Source organism: Trachemys scripta, chromosome 1, assembly GCF_013100865.1.
Source record: "Trachemys scripta elegans isolate TJP31775 chromosome 1, CAS_Tse_1.0, whole genome shotgun sequence".
Lineage (NCBI taxonomy): Eukaryota > Metazoa > Chordata > Testudines > Emydidae > Trachemys > Trachemys scripta.
In genome coordinates this window covers 218601627-218625107 of record NC_048298.1, presented here as the reverse complement: position 1 = coordinate 218625107, position 23481 = coordinate 218601627, and the positions used below count along the sequence as shown (strand labels likewise).

Sequence of the window (23481 nt, the reverse complement as noted above, 5' to 3'; positions counted from 1 at the left end):
GACAGAGCCCCTGTTAAAAAGAAATACTGCGTAGTTGGATTCTCTTTATTTGCCTTCTTTAAGGCTTTAGGGTTCACATGGGGAGGGATGTCACACACACACACACTCCCGTACGCCTCTCTCACACAGGAGGGTGACCGACCAAACCCTTCCTCCCAGTGCTCTCTTCCCTACATGCCTGGCTGGGCCCCTGGGACAGGCCCGGCTCTCCAGATACCTGGCACTGCATCTTCCCAAGGCAACACGTGTGTGTGTGGGGAGGAAAGGAGGACACGTAGGGTAAGAATGTGGCCAGCAGCAGCCTTTCGGCACTGTGCGGGAGGGAAGGGATGTGAGCTGTTTCCAGCCTCAAGGGAGGAGTGGGTGAGGAAAGGATGATCTGGCCCGTGTCTTTGCATAGTTCATCTCTTCTCCCCACATCCCCTGTGGCTGGAAGCAGTTTGTCCCTTCCTGCCCACACAGTGTCAAAAGGCAGCAAACACCTCCAGGCTGCTGCTGGCCACCAACATAACCCAGCCGCCTCCTGTCCCCCAGCTACAGCACAGGCAGAAAGGGGTTAAGCCTTAAGGAAGCATTGTGCACCAGGGCCCAGGAACCTGACTGCAGGGGCTTCAGTGAACCCAGTCAGAGAGGTGGCTCAGTAGGGGAAATTGCCTAGGGGATGGAGCAGCCCCGCGCTCCCTGGGGTCGGGACCCAGTGTGGGGGGAAATGGGTTAAGAGGGTGCTAAGTCCTTGCCCCGGGGGTTGCTGTGGAGCCTGCAGGTTCAGGGTGTGAACAGGCTGGAAATTGCTTCCCCCCGCTACTCCAGAGCTTAGCTGAGGGGCGGAGAGGCTTCCCCATGCCAGTGCTGTGCGGTGCTTTGGCACATGCAGGGCTTGGCTCCTCCTGGCCAGGGCCCCGGGTCTTGGGGTCTTGGGCTGTGCCGGGGTGCTGGGCCAGCCGGAAACGGGATGGGGGGCAGGGCCCTGCAGGCCAAGAGCAGCACACAGCGGGGACTGTGTTGACGGACCAGCAGGGGGAGCAGCCGGCCCTGTGCACTGCATCTTCACCCCGCCACAAGCCTTGCACACCCACCCCCTCGTCAGCCACTGGACCCCCACACACACCGCTGGTGGGCAGGCAGCTGGTGAGCAAGGATCAGGCCAGCAGCAGGACCCGCCAGTACTGATGGGGGAGAAGGGAACTGAAAATACAGGACAATTTGCCCATTTTTAAGAAAAAGTAGGGACACCTACAGGAGGGCTTAAATATGGGACTGTCCCTTTAAAAACAGGACATCTGATCACCCTAGCTGGGGTCCTACACACAACTTCCTTTACTACACACCCCAATTCATCTCCAGAGCAGGTCCATCCTGTGCACTGAATGAGGCAGGACCCTGAGAAAAAAACAGTGTGTGACCATGTAATTAAAGACTGTATCATAATGCATAGGCACAAGGAGACTGAATTAAGGTAAACAACATCACAATGAAGACAATTGACTTATACAAGGAGTGAATTTGGCCAATATTTTAAATGGCAAACTCTTTAGTAAAACAAGACAATTTGTCTTCATTTTTTATGCTTGTTCTAGCCCAACATCATCAGCATCAAAACACTATGGAACTGTAAAATAGAAGGTCCTGATCCAGAGTAAAGCAGTGAAACAAGAAAGATTTACATTTAAATTTAAAAGCATATCAGCTAGAATAACACATTTTGCCAAATGTCAAGGTATATTACTAGCTTATAACAAACAAAGTAATAAGGTTGAAAAGACTCATTTTGCACGTGAACTGTAGGCCTAATGAACCATCACTTATTAGCAGAAATAAAGCTGGAGGTGTGTAAAAGGGACACCAGACATTCATTTACTGCGTGATTCACCTGAGTGTTTTTATAATGGTAAATGAGCTGTTAAATGAACTTTCCAGGCACAGAAAGTTCATCAGATAATCCCCACGATAAATGGTCTCACTGAAAAATCCCATCATTTAGGGGATGCAAACTGACATGATCACAATTAATAAGGACAGCATTTCCTAGTTAAAGATTAGCAGATGTGAAATAATGAATGGCTTATTACTGCCACTAAAAAGGAATTTTAAATAATAATGGCTGCTCCTGTTTCTCACATATTCCACTGAACCTCATTTTTGGTCATAAAAATTACTAAGTATGCTTGAGTTATTGGACTCGGGCAATTCAATCTGACTCTCCCTAGTAATGAGGAGTCCTCACATCTTCACACTTGCTCTAAATATTTCAGCTCTCTTAGAAACCACTTTCCCATTTTCCCTCAGGTGAAGTGTTGCCCTGATAGTCACTTCCTTTACTGTGAAGAATCCACTGCCTCAGTCTTAAGTATATAATTAATCTAGCTCTGTATATTGGGAGAACAACTACGAGTGATGTATTTCCCTAGTTAATCTTAAACTAATGTCAGGGACTGTGTTCTAATATAATTTATTGTCTACTTTCTACATATGTTAAAACAATCTGTACATGATAACTGTCATATCACAAGGAAATTTATTGAGATCAATTAAAAATATATGGTTCATAAATATATGTTTCATGATTTGAGTGCTATGGGCCAACTTTTGAATTTGTTACTAAGGACAAATCTTTGATTGACTTAAAGTTTTAGCTATTTATTTTACATATTTTGTGTACTGTATGATAGTGTGAGAAGCAATAAATGTTTTATCAGTATGAGTGTTGGATGTGCTTCAAGGCACAATGATAATACCAATAAATCAACATCATCTACATCATATTGCCCATCACGGCAAAGCCATAGGTGAATTATACAGGTCATCTCATGTGAGCCTCAAGTAAACCACGTGACACCATTATGTATATGTTACAGAAGAATTATTTTAAGGGTATTTTACATCGTATGTCTTCGCAGGTGGAAGGATACAAAAAATAAGTTATTGAGACTATTTTTTTATCCCTTCACCTATTAAGATGGGTGGCTTCATTTTTATAGTGCAATTGTAGAGGGCTCAAGGAGCTCATAAAAAACTTCTAAAAATGAACTGAAATAGCTTCTCTAGATGTACAACTGTGACAGCTTTAAAATCTGTTATCTCCAGCTCATTAAGGGCTAGAAACAAGTGTTGTGTGTCCCTTTGAAGCTGGGACTCTCCCCTTCCCAACTGGATAAAGCTTCTGCTTTTAGCCTGGTGGCACTGCAAGTAATGGATATTTTTATGTATAGAAAAGTTCCCAGTACCCGAAACAGAAACTGGTCCATCCTGTAAAGTGACTGTATGTCCTTTTTCATATGATACCTCCCAGTGTCCTGGAAACTTTCAGGAAACCTGAAACATCCCTATTTTTTCATTTCATCAGTGAAAACATATGGCGTGAAATCCTGGCCCACTGAAGCCAAAGGCAAAACTCCCATTGAATCACAGGGTTGGGTTTTCACCCAGAATATTTTTTATAACTACAAAATGTTGGTGAAAGACATTGCTGTACCAAATAACATTTGTTCTGGCTTTACCAGAAACCAACAGACCAGCTGAACAAACATGCAGTGTGATGAAAAGCGTTTGGTAAGAAGTGAAGAGTTGAATGGGAATAGATGCTACCAGAGCTGTTCTTTTGCTGAAATGGAATGTTAACACCATTCTTCAGAGTTCCATGAAAAACTCATTCAGAATGCTAAGGCCTAGATCCTAACTCCATTTAGGTATCTAAATTTCTTTGAGGATCCGGTCCTACATTCCTGGAAAAAAATCTTCTTTTCTAAGGGATTTATATGTAACCCTGCTGAGTCACATGCCAGCAGTAGTGACAACACCACATATTTTTTTCCCAAGTATTCTCTTTTGTGTACCTATTTTGTGGCCCTAAAAATGTTACCACAATTTTCTTTTTTATTATTTTTATCATGCTGGTCTTTGGACTTTTGGGGGGAGAAATTTCACATTTGAGGGAGAAAGAGGTAAAAATTCTCAGGACTGGTGATTTTTTAAAAATATAGCACTGTTTGAAGTTGCTTAAAAATTTGGAATATTAGAATAAATCCTGTGAAGACAGATTAGCAGGCTGAAGGCAATATGAATACTGTTTGTTTGGACAGTAGCAATAAAATATTGCCTGGAGGTGGGGAATATTTCCTGAGATTGTGATGTAGATACAGAATTCCAGCTGTTATAAATTGTCATACCTCCATTTAAGTCAATGGAGTCTACTGAAATCAATGGAATTATGACAATTTACGCCAGCGGAGGATCTGTTCCATTTTATTTAAAGCTAACATATCACTACTTTGTCTAATGTCTTTACATGCAAATACTAATTTTATTTATAGACATTTCTATGACACTCATCACTACTGCAACTGAGAAAACTACCTCCATAAAAGTCCAAATATTTGGGAATCTCCCGCTTTTCTGTGATTTAAAAGGTTTTTATTTCACAGACAAAAGTCACAAGTGAGAACCAATAGAGGATAAGCCAGACATAGTGTACTGTGAACACAGATAAAGAAAGTGTCAGGTAAAACAAACTTGTTAAATATAAAATACAGAACTAACATTGTAATAGCCCCACCAGAGTGTTCTTCCCTAATAATGTGTTCCCCAATTATCTGATAACACTTTTTTCATATTCTTTCTTTTACTATTGCATTATTGAATGAAAACGTTATGCTTCTACCGGGCACTGACAAGTCATATCATGGTTTGTACATCAAGGCAAATGCTAGTGGCAAAGAAATGTTGTATCAAAATAATGCAAAAGCTTATATAGTTCTACAGAAACAAAATACTGATTAATGTAACTACGATGCTAACCTGTTACTAGGGTAACCATATTTTCCCAAAGGGTAAACGGGACACCGTCTGGGGCTGGCCCACCACCCCCTTTTCCTCCCTACATGCTGGACTGACTTGAGACACCTCCCTACCCCCCGCCACCAGCCTGCGCAGGGCCAGCACGGCCCAAGCCGCTCTCCCGAGCCCTCCCTCTCGTGCAGGGCTGGCATTGCTGCTTGCCCCTCCCTCCCCCACATATTCCTCTGTGCCCTGCAAGGGGGTCACACACACTTTTTTGCCAAAACTGTGGATTTGTCCAGTTTGCTCTTGCCAACTGATGGTCAGTTGGCAAGAGCAAGTGGGACAAATGCCCAGTTTTGCCCAAAAAATTGGGATGGCCAGGACAGGGCTTAAAAAAGGGACTGTCCCGGCCAAAACGGGACGTTTGGTCACACTACCTGTTACGTTATAGTTACACTTCATTAACTCCTTTTACTGATCACTTAAAATATAAATTAGATAGGTGCATTTTGTCTTGATACCTCTTTGGAAGATGACAATATTTTATAATTCCAGTTTTGGAGTTTCTCAAATGCCTATTTTTATTACTGTTGTTGCATAAGCATGTGCTTAGCTAAGGGCACAATCAAACCTTTTAGTTGCAGAAAGACTATCATTGTTTGCAACTCTTTCCTTTGTGGTGAGTACTGTAGTTCAAGTAAAAAAAATAAATCATCATATATACTTGAATTTGGCACACAGACCTGTCCTCGATCTGGAAATAGTTCTGGGCTAAGCAACATGACACGTAAATCACTTCTCACCCCTAGAAATGATAGCTTCATTAGGTCAAGGCTGAGGTCACCGTCACAGCACATTGGGCAAATACTGCATTTGTCTGCACCATATCTGGCCTGTGTATACCCAAAGGAGTTAAATTCCTGTGTTGCTGGTTACTCTGCCTTCACATGGAAAACTTTGTCCCCATATTCCCCAAAAGAGGAATCCTTGCTGTTTAACTACCTCCTCCCCCATATTCTGAATAATTAAAAAAAATGTATTGATATATAAATTATCTTTACTATATTGAAAACCACCTTACATCCAAAAGCACTTTGCAACCATAACAAACCAATACATACAAACTATGCAGCGGGATCACTTCATCCATTACCAAAATGCAACCATTACTTGGTCAAAACTTGGCAACTGCTTAATGTGTAATGAGCATAATGAATAAATGAATTGTACGGCATGTCATAGAGGAAAAAGGACACTAGAACTTGGAATTCTCCTTATGAATTGTAATAATCAGAGCAAGTTTGGTTCTAATTTGGGACCTTTTTTCATTTCACATATCTATATAATGGATCACCAAACACTGTCTTTTAAACTTTATACCTTGTAAGTCTTTACAGAACTGTTGAAGCTGCATCACAGACAAGTTTCTAGCTATTAAACAATTCCAAGGCATATGCCGAGGGATCCGTTTTGCCCATTGGAAATGACACACATAAACCAGCTGTGCAACAGTATAAAAAAATCATTGGTCTCATAGGAGCAACAGACAGAGTTTTATTGCTGGGAATGGGTGTCTGTTCTGGTTTTACTAACACTTAGTAATGTATGCATGAAATCACATCCAGCATGGTACTAATGTGCTGTGAAAACAATGTTGTCTGCTTCCTTTTTCTTGGTAATTTATACTGTGTATGCTAGTAACTGCCTTCATGATGAAGACAAAAGACACTAGCAGAGGGAGAGTGTTTTGGCTGTTTGTGTGTGTGTTTGATGACCTATATAGCCTCTTTTTGCTTAGGAAAATGGCACATTAATCTAGGAATAGGCTTAAAAAATAAATGTATTAAATGTCAATGTTTAATGTTGATCCCTCCAGTTAACTGCAACCCCTGTTCTTGAGACACTAAACCTCCATTATATACAAAGCTGGATTAGGTTAATACTACACAACTGGAGCCTCAAAACACTGACCCAAATGCACTTTTGTTACTTCTGTTAAGTGAATTTCATACTGTGTCCCTGACTAACAAGTCATATCATTGGCACCAAGCACCTTTCAGGCAGGTAACTGAACATCCACACAAGTTGGGTTTGGGCACAAGTAGCTTTCTGCAATCTTCTGCCCCCAGACAGACACAGTAATGGAGCACAGGGACTGCTGCCTCCCAAGGACCCCTCCTCCTTCCCATTCCAGAGCCCAGTGGCACAGATTGGGGAGTAGAACCAGTCAACATGTGAGGGGAAAAAATGATTTTTTTTTTGTTTATGATTTTGTTTATTTGCGAAAATCTTTTGTTTTGGAAAATATTAGCCACTCAAATGAGCAAAAGATGGCAAAAAAAAAGTCAAAAATTCAAAATTTCTAAATCAGCTCTCTTGGGGAGCATCATTCTGATCATTATTATTTGTATTGCAACTTGCATGGTCATGGACCAGGACCCCATGGTGCTAAGTGCTGTACAAAATGACAGTCCTTGTCCCAAAGAGCTGGGCATTCTCTCACCCAGACAAGTACCTCAGGGAGGGATTTTTTACTTTCTGTGGCACAATCCCTTAAGGAGTTCCCCCTGGAGCAGTGCAGCTTCACTCCACTCCCAATGCAAAGCTATGCATATTGGCCACACTTGAACCCTTTATCTGGAAAAAAACAAGCACACACAAAAAACAGCTGCTCCTTTTTAGCATTCTGAATATTTTATGAGTGTTGTTATCTCCAATGAGGTCACTGATTACCTGAGTGTAATAAGAAATATTATTTATTATTTATATAGTGTCATAAACAAATAAGTGAGCTGATGTCAAACTACCGAGTTCCTGTTCTCAAGTCCTTACAATATAAAAGTAGCAGAGACTATAATGTGTTATAAAATCAAACCAAATAGACTCAGAATGGTCTAGCGCAGGGGTTCCCAAACTTGGTTCGCGTCTTGTTCAGGGTAAGCCCCTGGCTGGCTGCAAGACACTTTGTTTACCTGAGCATGTGCAGGTACAGCCGCTCATAGCTCCCAGTGGCAGGGAACGGCGAACTGTGGCCCCTGGGAGCTGCGAGCAGCCGTACCTGCACACACTCAGGTAAACAAAGTGTCTCATGGCCAGCCAGGGGCTTGCCCTGAACAAGCCGCGAACCAAGTTTGGGAACCCCTGGTTAAGGGTCATTATCATTGGAATGCTTCATGGAATAAGCAGTTTTTTGTTTTGTTTTGTTCTGTTTTTTAAGAACAAGAAGGTGGAGGACCCCAGAGGGCACTGCAACCCAGGTTGCCTGAACTCTGAAGTGGCCCCTGGGGAATCCCCCAGAATGGTCCCCTACAGCCCCTAAGAAATATTGCGCCCAACTATTGCAACCTCCAAGGTGCCCTCTAGCACCACATCGCCTTCTCCAAATCCAAAAAGCACCAAAAAAACAGAGAAGATCTGTCTGCCTCCATTCTACAAACAAAATGGTGCCTGAACCTGATGGAACACAGATGGCCATGGATACTGTTGAAATTAAATCTACAGTTTCCACCTTACAGGCCACCATGACTGAAATTCAGAGTGCACTACAGCTCTAACCGGAAGGATGGGTGAAGCAAAACACAGAATTTCTGAAGTAGAAGATGATTTCAGAGAGAACAAATTATAGGTTATGAAGAACTGTTATGATATCAGGACTATTAAGACTTAACTATTGGATCTAGAAAGCCACTCACAATGATGTAACATCAGGATTCTCTGAGGGAACAGAGAAAAGTAAACCTTCCAAATTTGTCCCTAAACTATTAAATTGTTGGATTTGCCAGTAGATTTTTGGTTCGATATAGTAGGGGCACACCAGGCCCTTGTCCCCATTGAGCTCCAGGTGGTTGGCCTAGAGCATTGATTGTGAAGTTCATGAAGTTTACCACTAAGGAGCTTATTTTGCAGAAATCCAGAGAAAAAAGGAGCTGTTATGGGGAGAACCAGCAATTAAAATACTGCTCTATCACGATTATGCCTGTGATGTGGTTCCAGTGAGGTCAGCTTTTAACCAAACAAAACCGTTGGCCGGGAAGATGGATTTGAAGTTTTTTGTTAAATACATGAAAACACTACATATTAACAGTGGTGAGAAGACAATATCATTCAGTTCCTCTCAGGAGGCAGAAAAATGCAAGCTCTTTTCTTGCAAGAGGAGATATTTATGGAATGATCCGATTATACAGAATTTATGTATTGCTCTCTGAGATCTTATATGACTGCTCTAAAAAAGTTGATGGGCACTGGTTCATATTGATGTTAGTTCTTGTTTTTTTCTCTCTCTCTCTCGAGTTGAAGAGTTAAAGGGTTATTATCAATTTACTTCCTATTGCCTTAACTCATGGGNCCAATACCTATTCTACAAGAGTAGGAATGAAATTCCTAGCATTGGACAGTAACAGGATGGTGGCAGAAAGAGAAATTAAATAAGTGAAATAACATGGAAAAGATAGTGGAGAGAGAAATACACATTAGTACCGTACAATCAAAAAAAAGAGGAATCTGGGTAAACAGTCTAAAAACACACACGACACCCAGAGGGGGCTGCTGGATCAGGTGAAACTTGGGATCCTCATAGCCCCTGGGGCCCCAAACATTACTATAGTAATCACTTCTTACCAATAGAATCTTGATACATTAGTCCAAAAGGAAGCACCATCTAATAAAGCAATGATTTTTATATAATAAATATATAATATATTATATAATATATATAAAAATCATTGCTTTATTAGATGGTGCTTCCTTTTGGACTAATGTATCAAGATTCTATTGGTAAGAAGTGATTACTATAGTAATGTTTGGGGCCCCAGGGGCTATGAGGATCCCAAGTTTCACCTGATCCAGCAGCCCCCTCTGGGTGTCGTGTGTGTTTTTAGACTGTTTACCCAGATTCCTCTTTTTTTTGATTGTACGGTACTAATGTGTATTTCTCTCTCCACTATCTTTTCCATGTTATTTCACTTATTTAATTTCTCTTTCTGCCACCATCCTGTTACTGTCCAATGCTAGGAATTTCATTCCTACTCTTGTAGAATAGGTATTGGGAAGTGACACCCTATCCCTGGATTATATAATTTTTGCTGCTTAGCTATGCAAGAACTGTATGCCACTCAGAAAATTTTGCTATTTCATTTATTCACAAAGCGACCTTATATTTTACCCAGTATATTTTAATAATGATGGCTCCGATAACTAAACGTGTCTCCTGGAATTTAAAGGATTTTAATAACCCTGTTAAAAGAGAAAAAAAATATGCAATGTTTAAAAAAAAAGAATGATGCCATTGTTATGTTCCAGGAGACACATCTGACAGGACATGAAGCTTGTAAACTGAATAAAGCTTGTATAGGACTCTATGTTTCCTGTTTGCTTTTATTCTAAAGCTAAGGGTGTTGTCGTACTAATACATAGAAAGTTTAATATTCATATTCTGAGGATAATATCTGACAGTGAGGTTAGATTTACTATTCTCATGGCTGAAATCGACAATTCTAAAATCATCTTTGCCAATCTCCACAGGACAAACCAGGATGATCCCAAATATTTTCATGAGTGTAAATGACATGGGCCTTCATCCTATTATTATAGTTGGAGACTTTAATGAAACTCTAGATCCAGTCCTTGATAAATCTTCTCCATCTCCATATAAAACCACTAATACTCATCAGGTACTTCATACATACAGGGTTTATGTAGGCTGATTTGAGGAGAGTGGGTAATCCTATAGCCAAAGAGCATAGGGTTTTGTTTTTTCTGCAGCTAATCCAACAAATTCAATATTGGACCATTTCTTAGTGGCACAAGATGATGAATTCTGTCACTGATTGTGGCATTGGTACTATTATTATATATGACTATGCTCCTATACATATGTCTTTCTTGTGGAGGGAAACCTCAAATATTTCTTACTGGACTTGTGAATGTGGCACAGATTTTGTCATAGCCACAAAAAGTGCCAGCAACCCTGAATAATAATTACATAAATTCCTGAAGAGAAATAAAGTTGACTATGGAGTTGATCAACTAACTATTCTCTACTGCTTGCATGGCAATTCACATTTCTTTGTTGAGGACTGCAGTTTAGCTTTGAAAATAGCTACTTGTGAGGGTTACTATAACCTTTTGAACAAGGTTGCTTATACTTTTTGCTGCTATAAAGATGACAATTATTTTAGTTTCTTCTGTAACAGAACATAAAAATTGCTCCAGGCTTTAGCTGTCCTTGTCACAGAATTCTTAGGGCTCTTTCTGCCAACAAAACAACCAGGAATAGTAGGTTATATATGCAAGTGCTGGGGAAGGGCAGATGGGTAGGCTGCCAAAAATAGGAGGCTCCAACTATCTAAAATGTGGTCATTTTCAATGTGGGTATTTAGGGTCATACGTTCCTGGGGCTAGCACACTATGGAGCGAAGAAATGTGTTAGAACTTACTACAAATCCTGCCCGAAAATGCCATGCAAAAGCCAAAACTTCTGTTACATCTTCAGTTACAATTACAGCTTCAAATTGCATCCCGGCAAACAGAATATTTGTCCAGACTAACAAAATCCAGACAAATAATTGAGGTGTGGTATAAAGAAGCATGAATTAGTCAGAGAAAAATCAACTTGTTACATTTGCTACCCCAGGAAAAAAAAATTACTTCAGAAAATAGACCAACATACTGCTGCCCTAGCCACTAGTAGTTTGCTACTGACAGACATCTGCACCTTGATGAGATGGCACGACTTTTAGATCCAGTCTACACTAGAAAAGGTTTAGCCTACCATATGCAGAAGAGAGGCTCTATTCCAATCCCTGAAACTAAACCTGTTCAGGAGCTCTTCATGCTTTTTACATGTTAGCTCTACATTTACTCCGTTAGCTCACTGGGGAAAGGGATGCCATTTCTGTTGCCTGCTGAAAGCTGCTGAGCTGTGGCCAGGAAGGATCTGGACTGAGCAGTTTACCTGTGTGGTATACAATACAATGTCAAGGTGGCAAGTAATAAAAAAGTACACACTGAGACAATGAGTAATAGCTGATTACTGTGACCATAATTGCTTGATTATTTCTCCATGTAACATGCTGAATATTTGCTCCCACCTTCTCCATTGGAGTTCTGATACCTTCAGAATGTTGATGTTCATAACACATACAGAAATAGAAACGCATATGGTTCTTGAAGTGTGCTGCATCTAACATCACTAAAGATTTGTGTCACCTATTGCCAAAATGAACAGAAAGTCTGTCTATCTTAGGGATTTATACTGCCACGCATCACCACCGGAGTGCCTTTTATATAAAAGCAAATAGAAATAACAGTCTCTAGTAGAGTTCATGAAATTTCTAGCACTTCTCCCTCTTCAGAGTAAAAAGCCTGCTTGACATTCATGCTTTTTGACGGTGGCAGAGACCATGTGAAGGGCATGTACTGAGAAGCAGAACCAAGTCAGATTACTGGTGCTACAATTGCTTGAACACAACCAACAAAATTATGTGATACTGTCTGTCCAGCAAATGGCAGGAATATATTCCCTATGAAAATAACAAATATTGAAACTACTTGCAACAGCACATGTTGAGACCTCAATTCTTTCATGTTTGACATTCAGTATCATGTGGTCAGAAGATCTTCAGTTCTCATACTAGCTGTGTTGAAAGGACACGAGAGAAGGTTCTTTAATTCTGAGACCCCCTTGCAGATAAAAGAATACTGGCATCTTTAACCTTTAATTTATGTAATAACTTCAGTCAAATCTGGGCCATTCCTTAAGCTAATGGCTAAATGCAAACAACCCACCAGTTGAAAATCTACAACAAAAATATTAAGAAGATTGGGTTGTGTTCCAGGTGTAGTCAAGGTGAGCGTGAGATGGAGGAAATGAATACAAACCTTTAGAGGAGCGGAAGTGCTTGCTGGGTGCTGTGAAGCTTCTTGTCCCATGCACATTAACAGCTGCCACTCGGAACTGGTACCACCTGCTGGGTCTTATGTCAGACAGTTGTACTCTCTCCTCTGTAGTCTGGTGGGAAAAATGTCATAACACACTGACTCCGTTTATTCTGAAATGTTAATCTTACTATCTCACATCTTCTGACGCACAGTTAGTTTAATCAGTAGGGTTTTTGAGGTTGAGGATATTGGAGAAATTGTTGCATAAAATTGTGAAATCATAAGTGCTGCCAGATTCCATGCAAACTACCGCACATTACTTTGCCAGCCCACCTTAGTCCTGAACTGCAACACACCTACAATTCTGAGCAAAGGCTTCTGAACATGCTAAACTGTACAAAACAGTGTGGGTTTTTATTATTATTATTTTTAAATATCCCTCAAAAATCAGCTTAAGTGACATAGCTTACTTTCACTTGTGACTTAAGTGGGCAAGATTCTGGTCTCCACTACACCTGTATACATTCAGGGGAACCAGATGGAAATGTTTTCCAATGATAATTACTGTGGAAATCAGTTCAGGGGGAGGAAATCTCCATAAGGATCTCCTTGCAGAGACAGAGCAGGATTGTTTCCAGAAGAATAAACTTTGAGGCCTATCCGAAAACACTACAGATCCTTAGGAATGCATAGGAGGCAGACCCTTCTTTCTGTGTGGAAAGTGGCCATCCACCTGGTTCCTTAAAGTGATGCTCCACTGTAGCCATCCTATCTGCCCCAGATATGGCTGCATCCTGGACCCATTTTTACAGAGAATCTTTATAGACTCACAGATTATAAGGTCAGAAGGGACCATTGCAATCATCTAGTCTGATCTCCTGCATAACACAAGCCATAGAAATTCCTTGAATTAATTCTAGTTTGAATACAGAAGCAGAACTTTTTCTGTAAGTGTGGATTTCCGTAAGTTGGGTTTGGGTAACCCAGGGAACGTCTGTAGACCGCATACTTTGGAAAAACATCCAATCTTGATTTAAAAATTTCCAGTGATGGAGAATTCACCACAACCCTTGATAAGTTGTTCAAATGATTAATTACCCTTAAAATATACCTTTATTCTTAAAAAGTTTGCACCTTATTTCAAGTCTAGCTTCAACTTCCAGCCATTGGATCTTGTTATATCTTTGTCTGCTAGAGTGAAGAGACCTCTATAATCACATTTCTATCCCCTATGTGGCTAGTTATTACCGTGATCAAGTCACCTCTTAACCTCTTAGATAAGATACATAGATTGAGCTCCTTGTGTCTTTCACTATAAGGCATGTTTTCCTATCCTTTAATCATTTTCATGATTGTTTTCTGAACCCTCTATAATTTTTCAACAATTGTCAGCACCAGAACTGGACACAGTATTCCAGCAGCAGTCGCACCAGTGCCAAATACAAGGGTAAAATAACCTTTCTACCGCTACTAAAGATTCCCCTATTTATTCATCTAAGGATGGCATTAGCCCATTTGGCCACAGTGTAGCACTGGAAGCTCATGTTCAGCTGATCATACGCTATGACTCCCAAGTCTTTTTCAGAATCACTCTTTCCCTGGATTGAGTCCCCCACCATATAAGTATGGCCTGCATTCTCTATGCCTAGGCCTATACATTTACATTTCACCGTATTGAAACATATATTGTTTGCTTGTACCCAACTTACCAAACAATACGTATTGCTCTGTGTCAGTGACCTCTCCTCTTCATTATTTACCACTCCCCCAATCTTTGTGTTATCTGCAAACTCTCAGTTATGGGTTTTTTTCAGGTCATTGATAAAAATGTTGAAGAGTCTAGGGCCAAGAAGTGATCCCTATCGGATCTAGAAACACCCATTCAATTATGATTCCTTGTTTACATTTATAGTTTGAGACCTATCTTTTGGCCAGTTTTTAATCCACTTAATGCTTGCTGTTTTGAATTTGTATCATTCTAGTTTCTTAATCAAAATGTGTGGTGCCAAATCAAATGCCTTGTAGAAATTTTACATCAACACTATTGTCTTTGTCAACCAAACTTGTAATCTAATAAAAAAAGGGGTATCAAATTAGTTTGACAAGATCTATTTCCCATGAATCCATCTTCCGAGTATCAAATCCATTGCTGAGTTGCTGTGAAATCTGTGATGGCAAGTGCCCCGGAGGTGGCAAAGTCTATGTGTGTTTGCTCCACGTCTCTTCCAGCTTCATACATTCCGAGGCCAGAAGGGAACATTGTGATCATCTGGTCTGGCCTCCTGTGTAACACAGGCCAAAGAACTTCCCCCAAAATAATTCCTAGAACAGCGGTTTTCAACCTTTTTGAGCCGCTTTGCGTTACAATTTTGAGTTGCACCCCGTACAACCCAGACAAAAATAGACACAATACCTTCCCTTCCCAACTCGGGTTTCCAGGGTGTAGGAAGGTAGGTGTGACAGTCTCTGGGAACAGAGCCAGTGCTGGGTGTGGACACTGCCGGGAGCAGAAATCGGGGCAGCCGCAGTGGATGTTGATATCCACAGGGTGGGTGGCCCGCTGAGTAAGTCAGAAAGTGGAGATGGTGCTCCTGCCCCACCGCGCAGGGCTAGTCCCAGCCCTGCCTGGGATTGCCACGTGCCCCACAGTTTGAAAACTTGTGTCCTAGAGCAGATCTTTTAGAAAAACTTTCAGTCTTGATTTAAAAATTGTCAGTGATGCAGACTCCACCACGACTCTTGGTAAATTGTCCCAGTGGTTAACTACACTCACTCACTGTTTAAAATGAATACCTTATTTCCAGTCTGAATTTGTCTAGCTTCAAATTGCAGCCATTGGATAATGTTATACCTTTTTCTGTTCGACTGAAGGGCCCATTATTACATATTTGTTCCTCATGTCAATACTATATAAGGAATAAATGAACCAGTTGTGCTACACACTGCATCATATAGATACTCCTGATGTCTGTGAATGTCCCAGGCCTAGTGAGCCAGGCTGAACTTTTGAGAGATGCTCTGTCTATCCAGCAAAATTATTTTTAGATCACTGATCGCTTAAGTTTTCGGGTGCTGCCTGCACTTAAGGTACCTGTAACCACACCTGGTAAGAGGCTACGGTCAGGGAAATTGAGATATTTGGTGTTGGGTGTGCGGCACGAGGTGTCTTCTCTCCTCTCTTGCCTTATTGCCTGCCTCTCCAGTCTCTGTTTTGAGCTATTGTGGTTGTGGTACACTCCAGGCCCAGCCAGCTGCTGCTGTCACCAGTTCTTCTTCCTCCATCTGCACAAATCTAGGGCTCCCTTATTAACTATAAGCACCCTATGTGGGGGCTACAGACCTTTCCCTTCATAATCTTCCTCTGCATCTTCTTCCCTCCATAATCTGCTTCTTTATTATGTAGAGAGAGACTGAATTATTCAATCAAATGAGCACCCTGAGGGCTAGAACATAGCTGAACCGGCCTTTAATATTAGCTTAATTTTATAGAGCCCAAAGGTGTGCCATTATTTCACAGGAGACAGAGAAAGACATAGTTACTGACCCAAATAGCTTAGACTCTAAATAGTGGCATGGGGAAAGGGAGTAACAGTAGGAAAGAGATGTGGGTTACAACCACTGAAAATCAGTGGGTTTTTCAAGATTTACACCGGTGTAACTGGGATCAGAGATTGGACCAGTGTCTCTAGAGGTAATACATTAGAGGCAACACTGCTTAGGTGTTTATTTTTTAAATGTTCTGGTGAATTGAGTGGTCGTAATAAGACAGGCATAGTACAGGCAGACATAGCACAAAATTTCTCAGTTTCTGAGCCAAGACTTCCTGGCCCTGACCAGTAATGGTCCTGCTATTCCAATCTAGGAATGTTTCAAACGAAGAATTATGCCGTCACTGTGTAGTGATTATGAGAAATAGAGAAACTGTGTCTAGGCTGAGACTGCCAACCTCATTCTAATTTTTGACCTGACCGCAGACCTACTCCTCTTCCCATTGGTTTCAGTGGCAAAACTCTTATTAGGTGGTCTGTTGCAAATTATAAACAGTATATGTAACTGGAGCTCGAGAGGTATGATGTTGGAGCACTAAACAACTGAACCATTCAGCAACCATTCACCATTTCAACAAAATGTAACAAAATGTTAAATGCTTATGGGATATTTTATATCAATTTAATGGTAAGTTGCATTTTAAAAAAATCATATTAACTGTGTTTGGAGCCCAGATCATAATATTCAGCATCATTTTAACAGATGTCCTATATATTAGGTAAATAAAATAGCGTGCAGTACAATATTAAATACTGTTTGGCTGAACTTCATTACACACCTGCAACACTACCAGTGTATATAAGAGACCATTAAGCAACAATGATCTTAACGCTAATATAATATTGGAGCTGTCACCCCTTAACCTTCTCTTTGTGAAGCTAACAAGATTGATCTCCTTGAGTCTATCACTATAAAGCATGTTTGCTACTGATATGGTACTGTCCTGCAATACCTAAGGGCAGATGGTTAAATTGTGAAACTGAATAGTATAAGGTACCTTAACACATTTATGACATTGTACAATATATTTTATAAGGTAATTGATCCCTGACCATCACTTTGGTGTATTGTGTCAATCTTCTACACATCTGAAATAATATATTTTGCCAAAAAATATGTAGTATGTCAGATTATACTGCCGAAGTTTTAGAGTGGTACTAGGAAAAATATATTAAAAATATTAAAGAAAATAAAGCTCCTATATTAGTGCAATGACCAATTTGCATATGTTAAATAATGTAATTCAACTTTGTTTTTTGTTTGTTATGCACATTGTGTGCTAATGGTTTGTAAAATGTCTTTTTTTAAAAGACCAGTTTTTTTTTAAATAAATATCACACAAAACAGTATGCAAAAGCAGACAACTTACATTTTCAAAATTAACTTTTGCAAAATTAAACTAAAAATACACTGAAGGCAACAAGATACAATATATACAAATTGACTATGATGCTGAGACTTTCTACAACAGTCTAGAACAAATGTGGGGAACCCAAACTCTAGAGAAACATAACTCAGAACTGATAGATCCTCCATTATCCTTGGTCCACTAGTAAAAATCATGACAATAAATGTATTTGTAATTAGCCATAAGAAATATTGTGAAACTGTTTGTAATAATGTGGAAGCAGTTATCCCACACACTTTACTGCCACAGGCATACACAAGTCTGGATCCTTGGCTATGGCCTCAGTAACCTTCCATGTGCATTGAACATATCTGCCTCACCCCATCAAGCCCGAGCTCCAAAAAGGATACCTCAACAAGCAGCAGCACCCACCACAACTTTGGACTAGACGAAGATGTGCTGGGCTGGGTGATGTGTACTTGGCTGTGCTGTCTATAACTACTAGCCCATGTTCACCTCCAGAGCCAGGCATTATGACTCTCAATAATCTACTGTGACCCAGGGCCACCCAGAGGGAGGTAGGGGGGGACAAGTGGGGCAATTTGCCCCAGGCCCTGGGCCCCACGAGAGTTTTTTGGGGCCCCTGGAGCGGGGTCCTTCACTCGCTCCGGAGGCCCTGGAAAACTCTCGCGGGGCCCGGGCCCCCGGAGCTTCTTCCGCTCCGGGTCTTCGGCAGCAATTCGGCGGCAGCGGGTCCTTCCGCTCCGGGACCCACAGCTGAAGTGCTCTGAAGACCCGCGGCAGGAGGTCCTTCCGCCCCGGGACCCACCGCCGAAGTACCGGGTCTTTGGTGGCAATTCGGTGGTGGGGGCCCCCTGCCGCCGAAGACCCCAGGCCCCTTGAATCCTCTGGGAGGCCCTGCTGTGACCTAGCAAACACTTGCATAAGCTACGTGCAATGTGGTCCACATAGTGATGATAGGCTGTGATCCTCTATCAGCTACTCTTCTAGTTCAAGTGGTAAAATTCTATGCTGTGGATATGGAAGCTCTGGGATCTATATGTTTCCACATCATGGAATTTCTGGTTTTTGAGACTGTTACAGGATCCCTCTGTCATTCATTTTACAAGATTAACAGTAAATGAAGCTGAGAGTTGTAAGAAGAGGAAGGAAGTTGCTTTGTTAAAATACTACATTGGGATTGAGATGAGCTGGGTTCTATTCTTTGCCATAGACTTCTCCTGTGACATTGGACAAGGCTCTGTTATCGTGCATGTGCACAAAAGTGCCAGATGAAGGCTGCACAAGTAGTGTTCATTCTGGCACTTACTAATTTTTTAGTGCTTGACTTTACAGTCCCAATGTTTTTTAATGGAGCTTATTTGTATGTAACCTCAATGGAGAATGAACTCAGGTCATTACAGAACTTAAACTCCTGGCTCTACTTTGTGGACTTTATTTTTTCCTCCCCCCTTGCTACCTGCTGCTAAGACATTTCACAGCTCTTTTTAAAATCAACATTTTGCTTTCCTTGTCAGCAAGGATGCGGGTGCAGCGGTTAAGATAAACTGCTGGAGTTCTGCCATACAGGTGGGCTGTCACCATGACTGAAACTGGGAAGGAACTAAGTGAAAATTTATTCTCTGTTGGATGCTTCTCATTAAAAAGTGTTTGTATATGAATTTTACATATACAGTATGGATTGCTATAAGTGATAAGAGCATGACATCATAGGGTTTGCTGAACTGGTAGGTAAATGCCAGAGAAACTACAATTTAAAGTAAGCAGACCAACAAATGTATGTTTTATTCTTTCTTCCACTTTGTTTTTTATTTTATTTGTAAAGACAATTGGCTTTTATACCACCTAATTTTCTACTGTTTTGATTAGAGCCAAACACTATCACTCTAGTTATTTTGGGCCCTGCTGACTTCAGAAGGGGCTGGGTCTGTCATATGCATCCAGTGGCAAAATTTGTTACCTAAGCCTGACTTTTCAAAAGTGACTCATGAGTATGGATACCTTTGTTTTTAAATGCCAAACTTGACACATCTTAAAGGGACCTGATTTCTAGACAATACTGACCATACACCCCCTGAAAATTAGGAGCCTGTTAGGCATCTCAAGATGAACACTTAAATATTGAGACACCCAAAATTACTCATTATATTTGAAAATATAGATTGAAAAGGTTTTTTTAGGAGAAGCCTTTACATTTTTGCTGGAATACTTATACTAACAGCTTTTTAGCCACCTTGTCACCTTCTACTTGTATAAAGTGCTAAAACTGTAGCATTTGGTATTATCATATTACTACTAAAAGTAATATGACTGAGGAAAATGAAGTTACTCTCCCATGAAAAAAACTCAACAGAAAACCATGTCTTATGGTGCATAGCGAATTAGATTGGGAGTCAGGAAACCTGGCTTCTATTCCCAGTTCTGCCTCTAGCATGCTGAATGACTATGGGCAAGTCACTTAAACTCTCTGTGCCTCCATCTCCCCGCCCGTAAAATGGTACTGACCTCCTCTGTAAAAGAACTTTGAGGTCTACTCATAAAATTGCTATACAACAGCTAGGGATTATTATACAAATGACTGACCTGTGCCACCGTTTGCCAGCTGGTAGCATCATCCTCACTGGGATGGATTCCATAATTCCATCTCCTCTGCACCACATAGATCACAGGCTCAATTGAAATATTGAATTTTGAAGACCACTTAACCTCCAGTTGTCCAGACTGAAGTTCTGTGAATCTTAATTCTTTCCTGGGTTTCAATGGAACACCTGAAATAGGAGCGTACAGACAAAATGTTAAGACATTTACAAAACAGGGTATGTATGTGTAAGCGAATGTAGGAAGTGTTGTGGGACAATTAAGAGGGAAATGGCTGGACAGACTGAAAAAAAGTTAAGGGGTTTAACATGCATGAGGCGTGGAACTTTCCAAAGTGTTCAAAGTTGGCTTAACTCTGTTCCCACTAAACTCAATGGTAAAACTCATATTAAAGTTAGTAAATTTAATGCCAAGTGCATTTGAAAATTCCACCCTACTTCATTATTTCCTTTATCAACCACTACACTACAATCTACTGAAATTGCCTTTTAAAAGTTTACAGCAATCACTCACCACATGCTGATAGAGTATTATGTTCTCTCTGCAGTTTTGTCATCATGATTATAACACCTCTTTGCAACATTTATAACAGACTGGGGGAAAGAATTACTTTCTAGAGCTGGTCTCTTTTGATTAAATCAGCAAATCAAGTTGTTAGTTGCATTTCTATGGATACTCTTTTGGAACTCATCTATTTCAGTATCTAGCACTCTCTTACTTCAGATCAAGTCACAAATAAAACTGCTGTATTCACATTTAAACCCTCCTATCAATTTTTCCCTATGTATTTTAATTATGTTGTGACTTTAATAAAGCTCTACACAGGTGCCAGGGTTCACTGTGTGGATTGGTGCCACAGATTGTAATTTATATATGTTTCTACCCTAAGTATTCATGCACAGATGACTCCAAGAAATGACAAATAGTTTTAATATTAAGAGCTCAATACTTTTACATTAGAATTGTATCAAACGAGGGGTGTAAAAACAGCCAAACATTAGTCCCATTGAAGTCAGAGTTTTGCCACTGACATCAATGGGGCAAGGATTTGATTCAAAGAGCATATATAAATCAGGTCTCAGATGTTTTTTTCTCCATATCCAGAACTGATATTACTGTATAATGGGAGCATCTGTGTCTTCTTAGCAAATCCAAAACTGCCAGTGTGTAAACATAAATGATCAGAACTTTGATCCACTTATCTCTATTTACCAAAGATTTAATTGAGGAATATCTGAGGTTTACTTGTTCCAACTCCTTCACTTCTTTAGATCAACAAACTACCTTTTGCAGAGCTTTATAAACAGACCTTTCCCAATTACATAATCTGCTACAGTAAATAAAGACAAATACTGTTGTAACCTAAAAGCATCATGAGGAAAATTCAGCATCCAAATCCTGTTACCACATAGGTTTAAATCCTGGATATCATTCAACAGCCAGAAGTCATAATCTAATGTAATGAGCATCATGAACTATCTCAGTTCAAATGTCTACATTTTCAAAACCCTTTTTAATTATGATGTACAATAATCCTACAATTTGCATGTTAAGAAATCTTCCATCTGCTTTGCATCAGGGTCAGTTGGATTCACTTGACTGGAAGTAACTCAACCTCTCTGGTGTATGTAATTGTGTGCAGATGGATCTCAGCAGTACAAACAACTAGAGCATAGCACAAGTGCATTTTAGAATACTTTTGTGAAACCAGCATCATCAGTTTCATATCCAGATGTGTGGATGCAATCACTTCTCAATGTGCTTTTTATTATGTAAATGGTCAGTCCCTTTAACCATTCTTGAACAAATTAGTCTTCTGAAATCCAGTGTTCCAGTGTGGAATTCAGTCCATGTCTTGCTTTATATGTGGAATACCAGAGTCCAGGAAATGTGTTACGAAAGGTGTTTTTCAACTAAAACCTATGTATCTGTGCCATGCAAAGTAAATATATAAAGATCAGACATAAGAAAGCATACTTATAACTCAAATGTAAGAGTAACCTAATACCTGGGAGTTGGGGGGTGGGAGTTCAAAATATATGGATAAATGTGTAAATGGAATAATTTCAGACAATAACATTAATTTTAAATTTGTGACCATCCTGTCTGACTTGATGGCTCACTGGAGGTTTTTTAAACCTACCCTAGCCATGTTTTTTAAACATACCCAAAAAGTTGAAAGTACCATATAAATGATTAATAATACTCTTTGACAAAAAGGATAGGCTTAATGTGAAATGCAGTGGGCCACAATATTTGCTGGCCTAACTCCACTTATTTCAGTAACATCAGCAGAGAATTTGACCCAATACCTATACATTCTCAGAGCAGTGTTATGGCAAATTTAACAAAAGGAAAGAGAAAAATACACAAATTCACACCATTTGACCATTACAGAGGACGTAATCCTGCAAGCAGTTTTGACAACACATCACACAATGATTTCTTCTATGGGACTCAATTATACTCATGGGAATACTTGTTTGCACATTGGGCCTTTATTTTCATTAAAGCTAAAGGACATATGTGACAGATGTGGCAATGTCCTGCAATATCTTACTGCATGAAGTTTATGTATCATTGTGGGCCAGGCATTGTATGTAATTTCATGGGGGAGACTGACCACAGCCCTGCAGGAACTAAGAACAATGAGGGGTGATTAGGTAAATTAACTCACCTCCAGTCTCTGGAGATGCTCGCATACACAGGTCCAGACTAGATTCTCCGGAGACCAACAGACTGAAAAAGGACCTTTGGATAAACAGTCTGAGTTTAAACTAACTCAGCTCAGCACATTCTTTCTGATCCAGCAAATGGACAAGACCTTTTGTCCAAAGTGGGGAGGGGTCAATCTTCGGGAAAGTATTGGAAGGACTGACACCAATCAGAGTCAAAGTTGAGATGATCCCTTTTAAGCTTTTTAGCATGAGTGTAGGTTTTTCTATTGTTTTTAATGTTCTCTTTAATGGTTTCGCCTTAAGAACAAGTGTTCTTGCTTAGAAAGGGCAGTGTGGTAACTTACAACTGCTGGCCATTATGCTGCTCATAAGCCTTATCATAGAATCATAGAATATCAGGGTTGGAAGGGACCTCAGGAGGTCATCTAGTCCAACCCCCTGCTCAAAGCAGGGCCAATCCCTAGACAGATTTTTACCCCAGTTCCCTAAATGGCCCCCTCAAGGACTGAACTCACAACCCTGGGTTTAGCAGGCCAATGCTCAAACCACTGAGCTATCCTTCCCTCGGCCCGCACCGCTTCCAGCAGCCCCCATTGGCCTGGAGCAGCGAACCACGGCCAGGGGGAGCCGCAA

At 40.5% G+C, this 23481-nt stretch overlaps 1 protein-coding gene across 2 annotated transcripts in view; it reads right to left on the bottom strand.

Moving 5' to 3' along the window:
* The window catches only part of ANOS1 (anosmin 1), a 182228-nt gene that overhangs the window by 42752 nt on the left and 115995 nt on the right, over positions 1-23481 (bottom strand). For both annotated transcript variants that reach the window (XM_034757339.1, XM_034757345.1), the window contains exons 5-6: positions 20156-20340; positions 12655-12784 (exon numbers count right to left, since the gene is read on the bottom strand). In XM_034757339.1, the coding sequence (XP_034613230.1) occupies positions 12655-12784; positions 20156-20340 (315 nt within the window). The remainder of the gene's footprint in view (positions 1-12654; positions 12785-20155; positions 20341-23481) is intronic.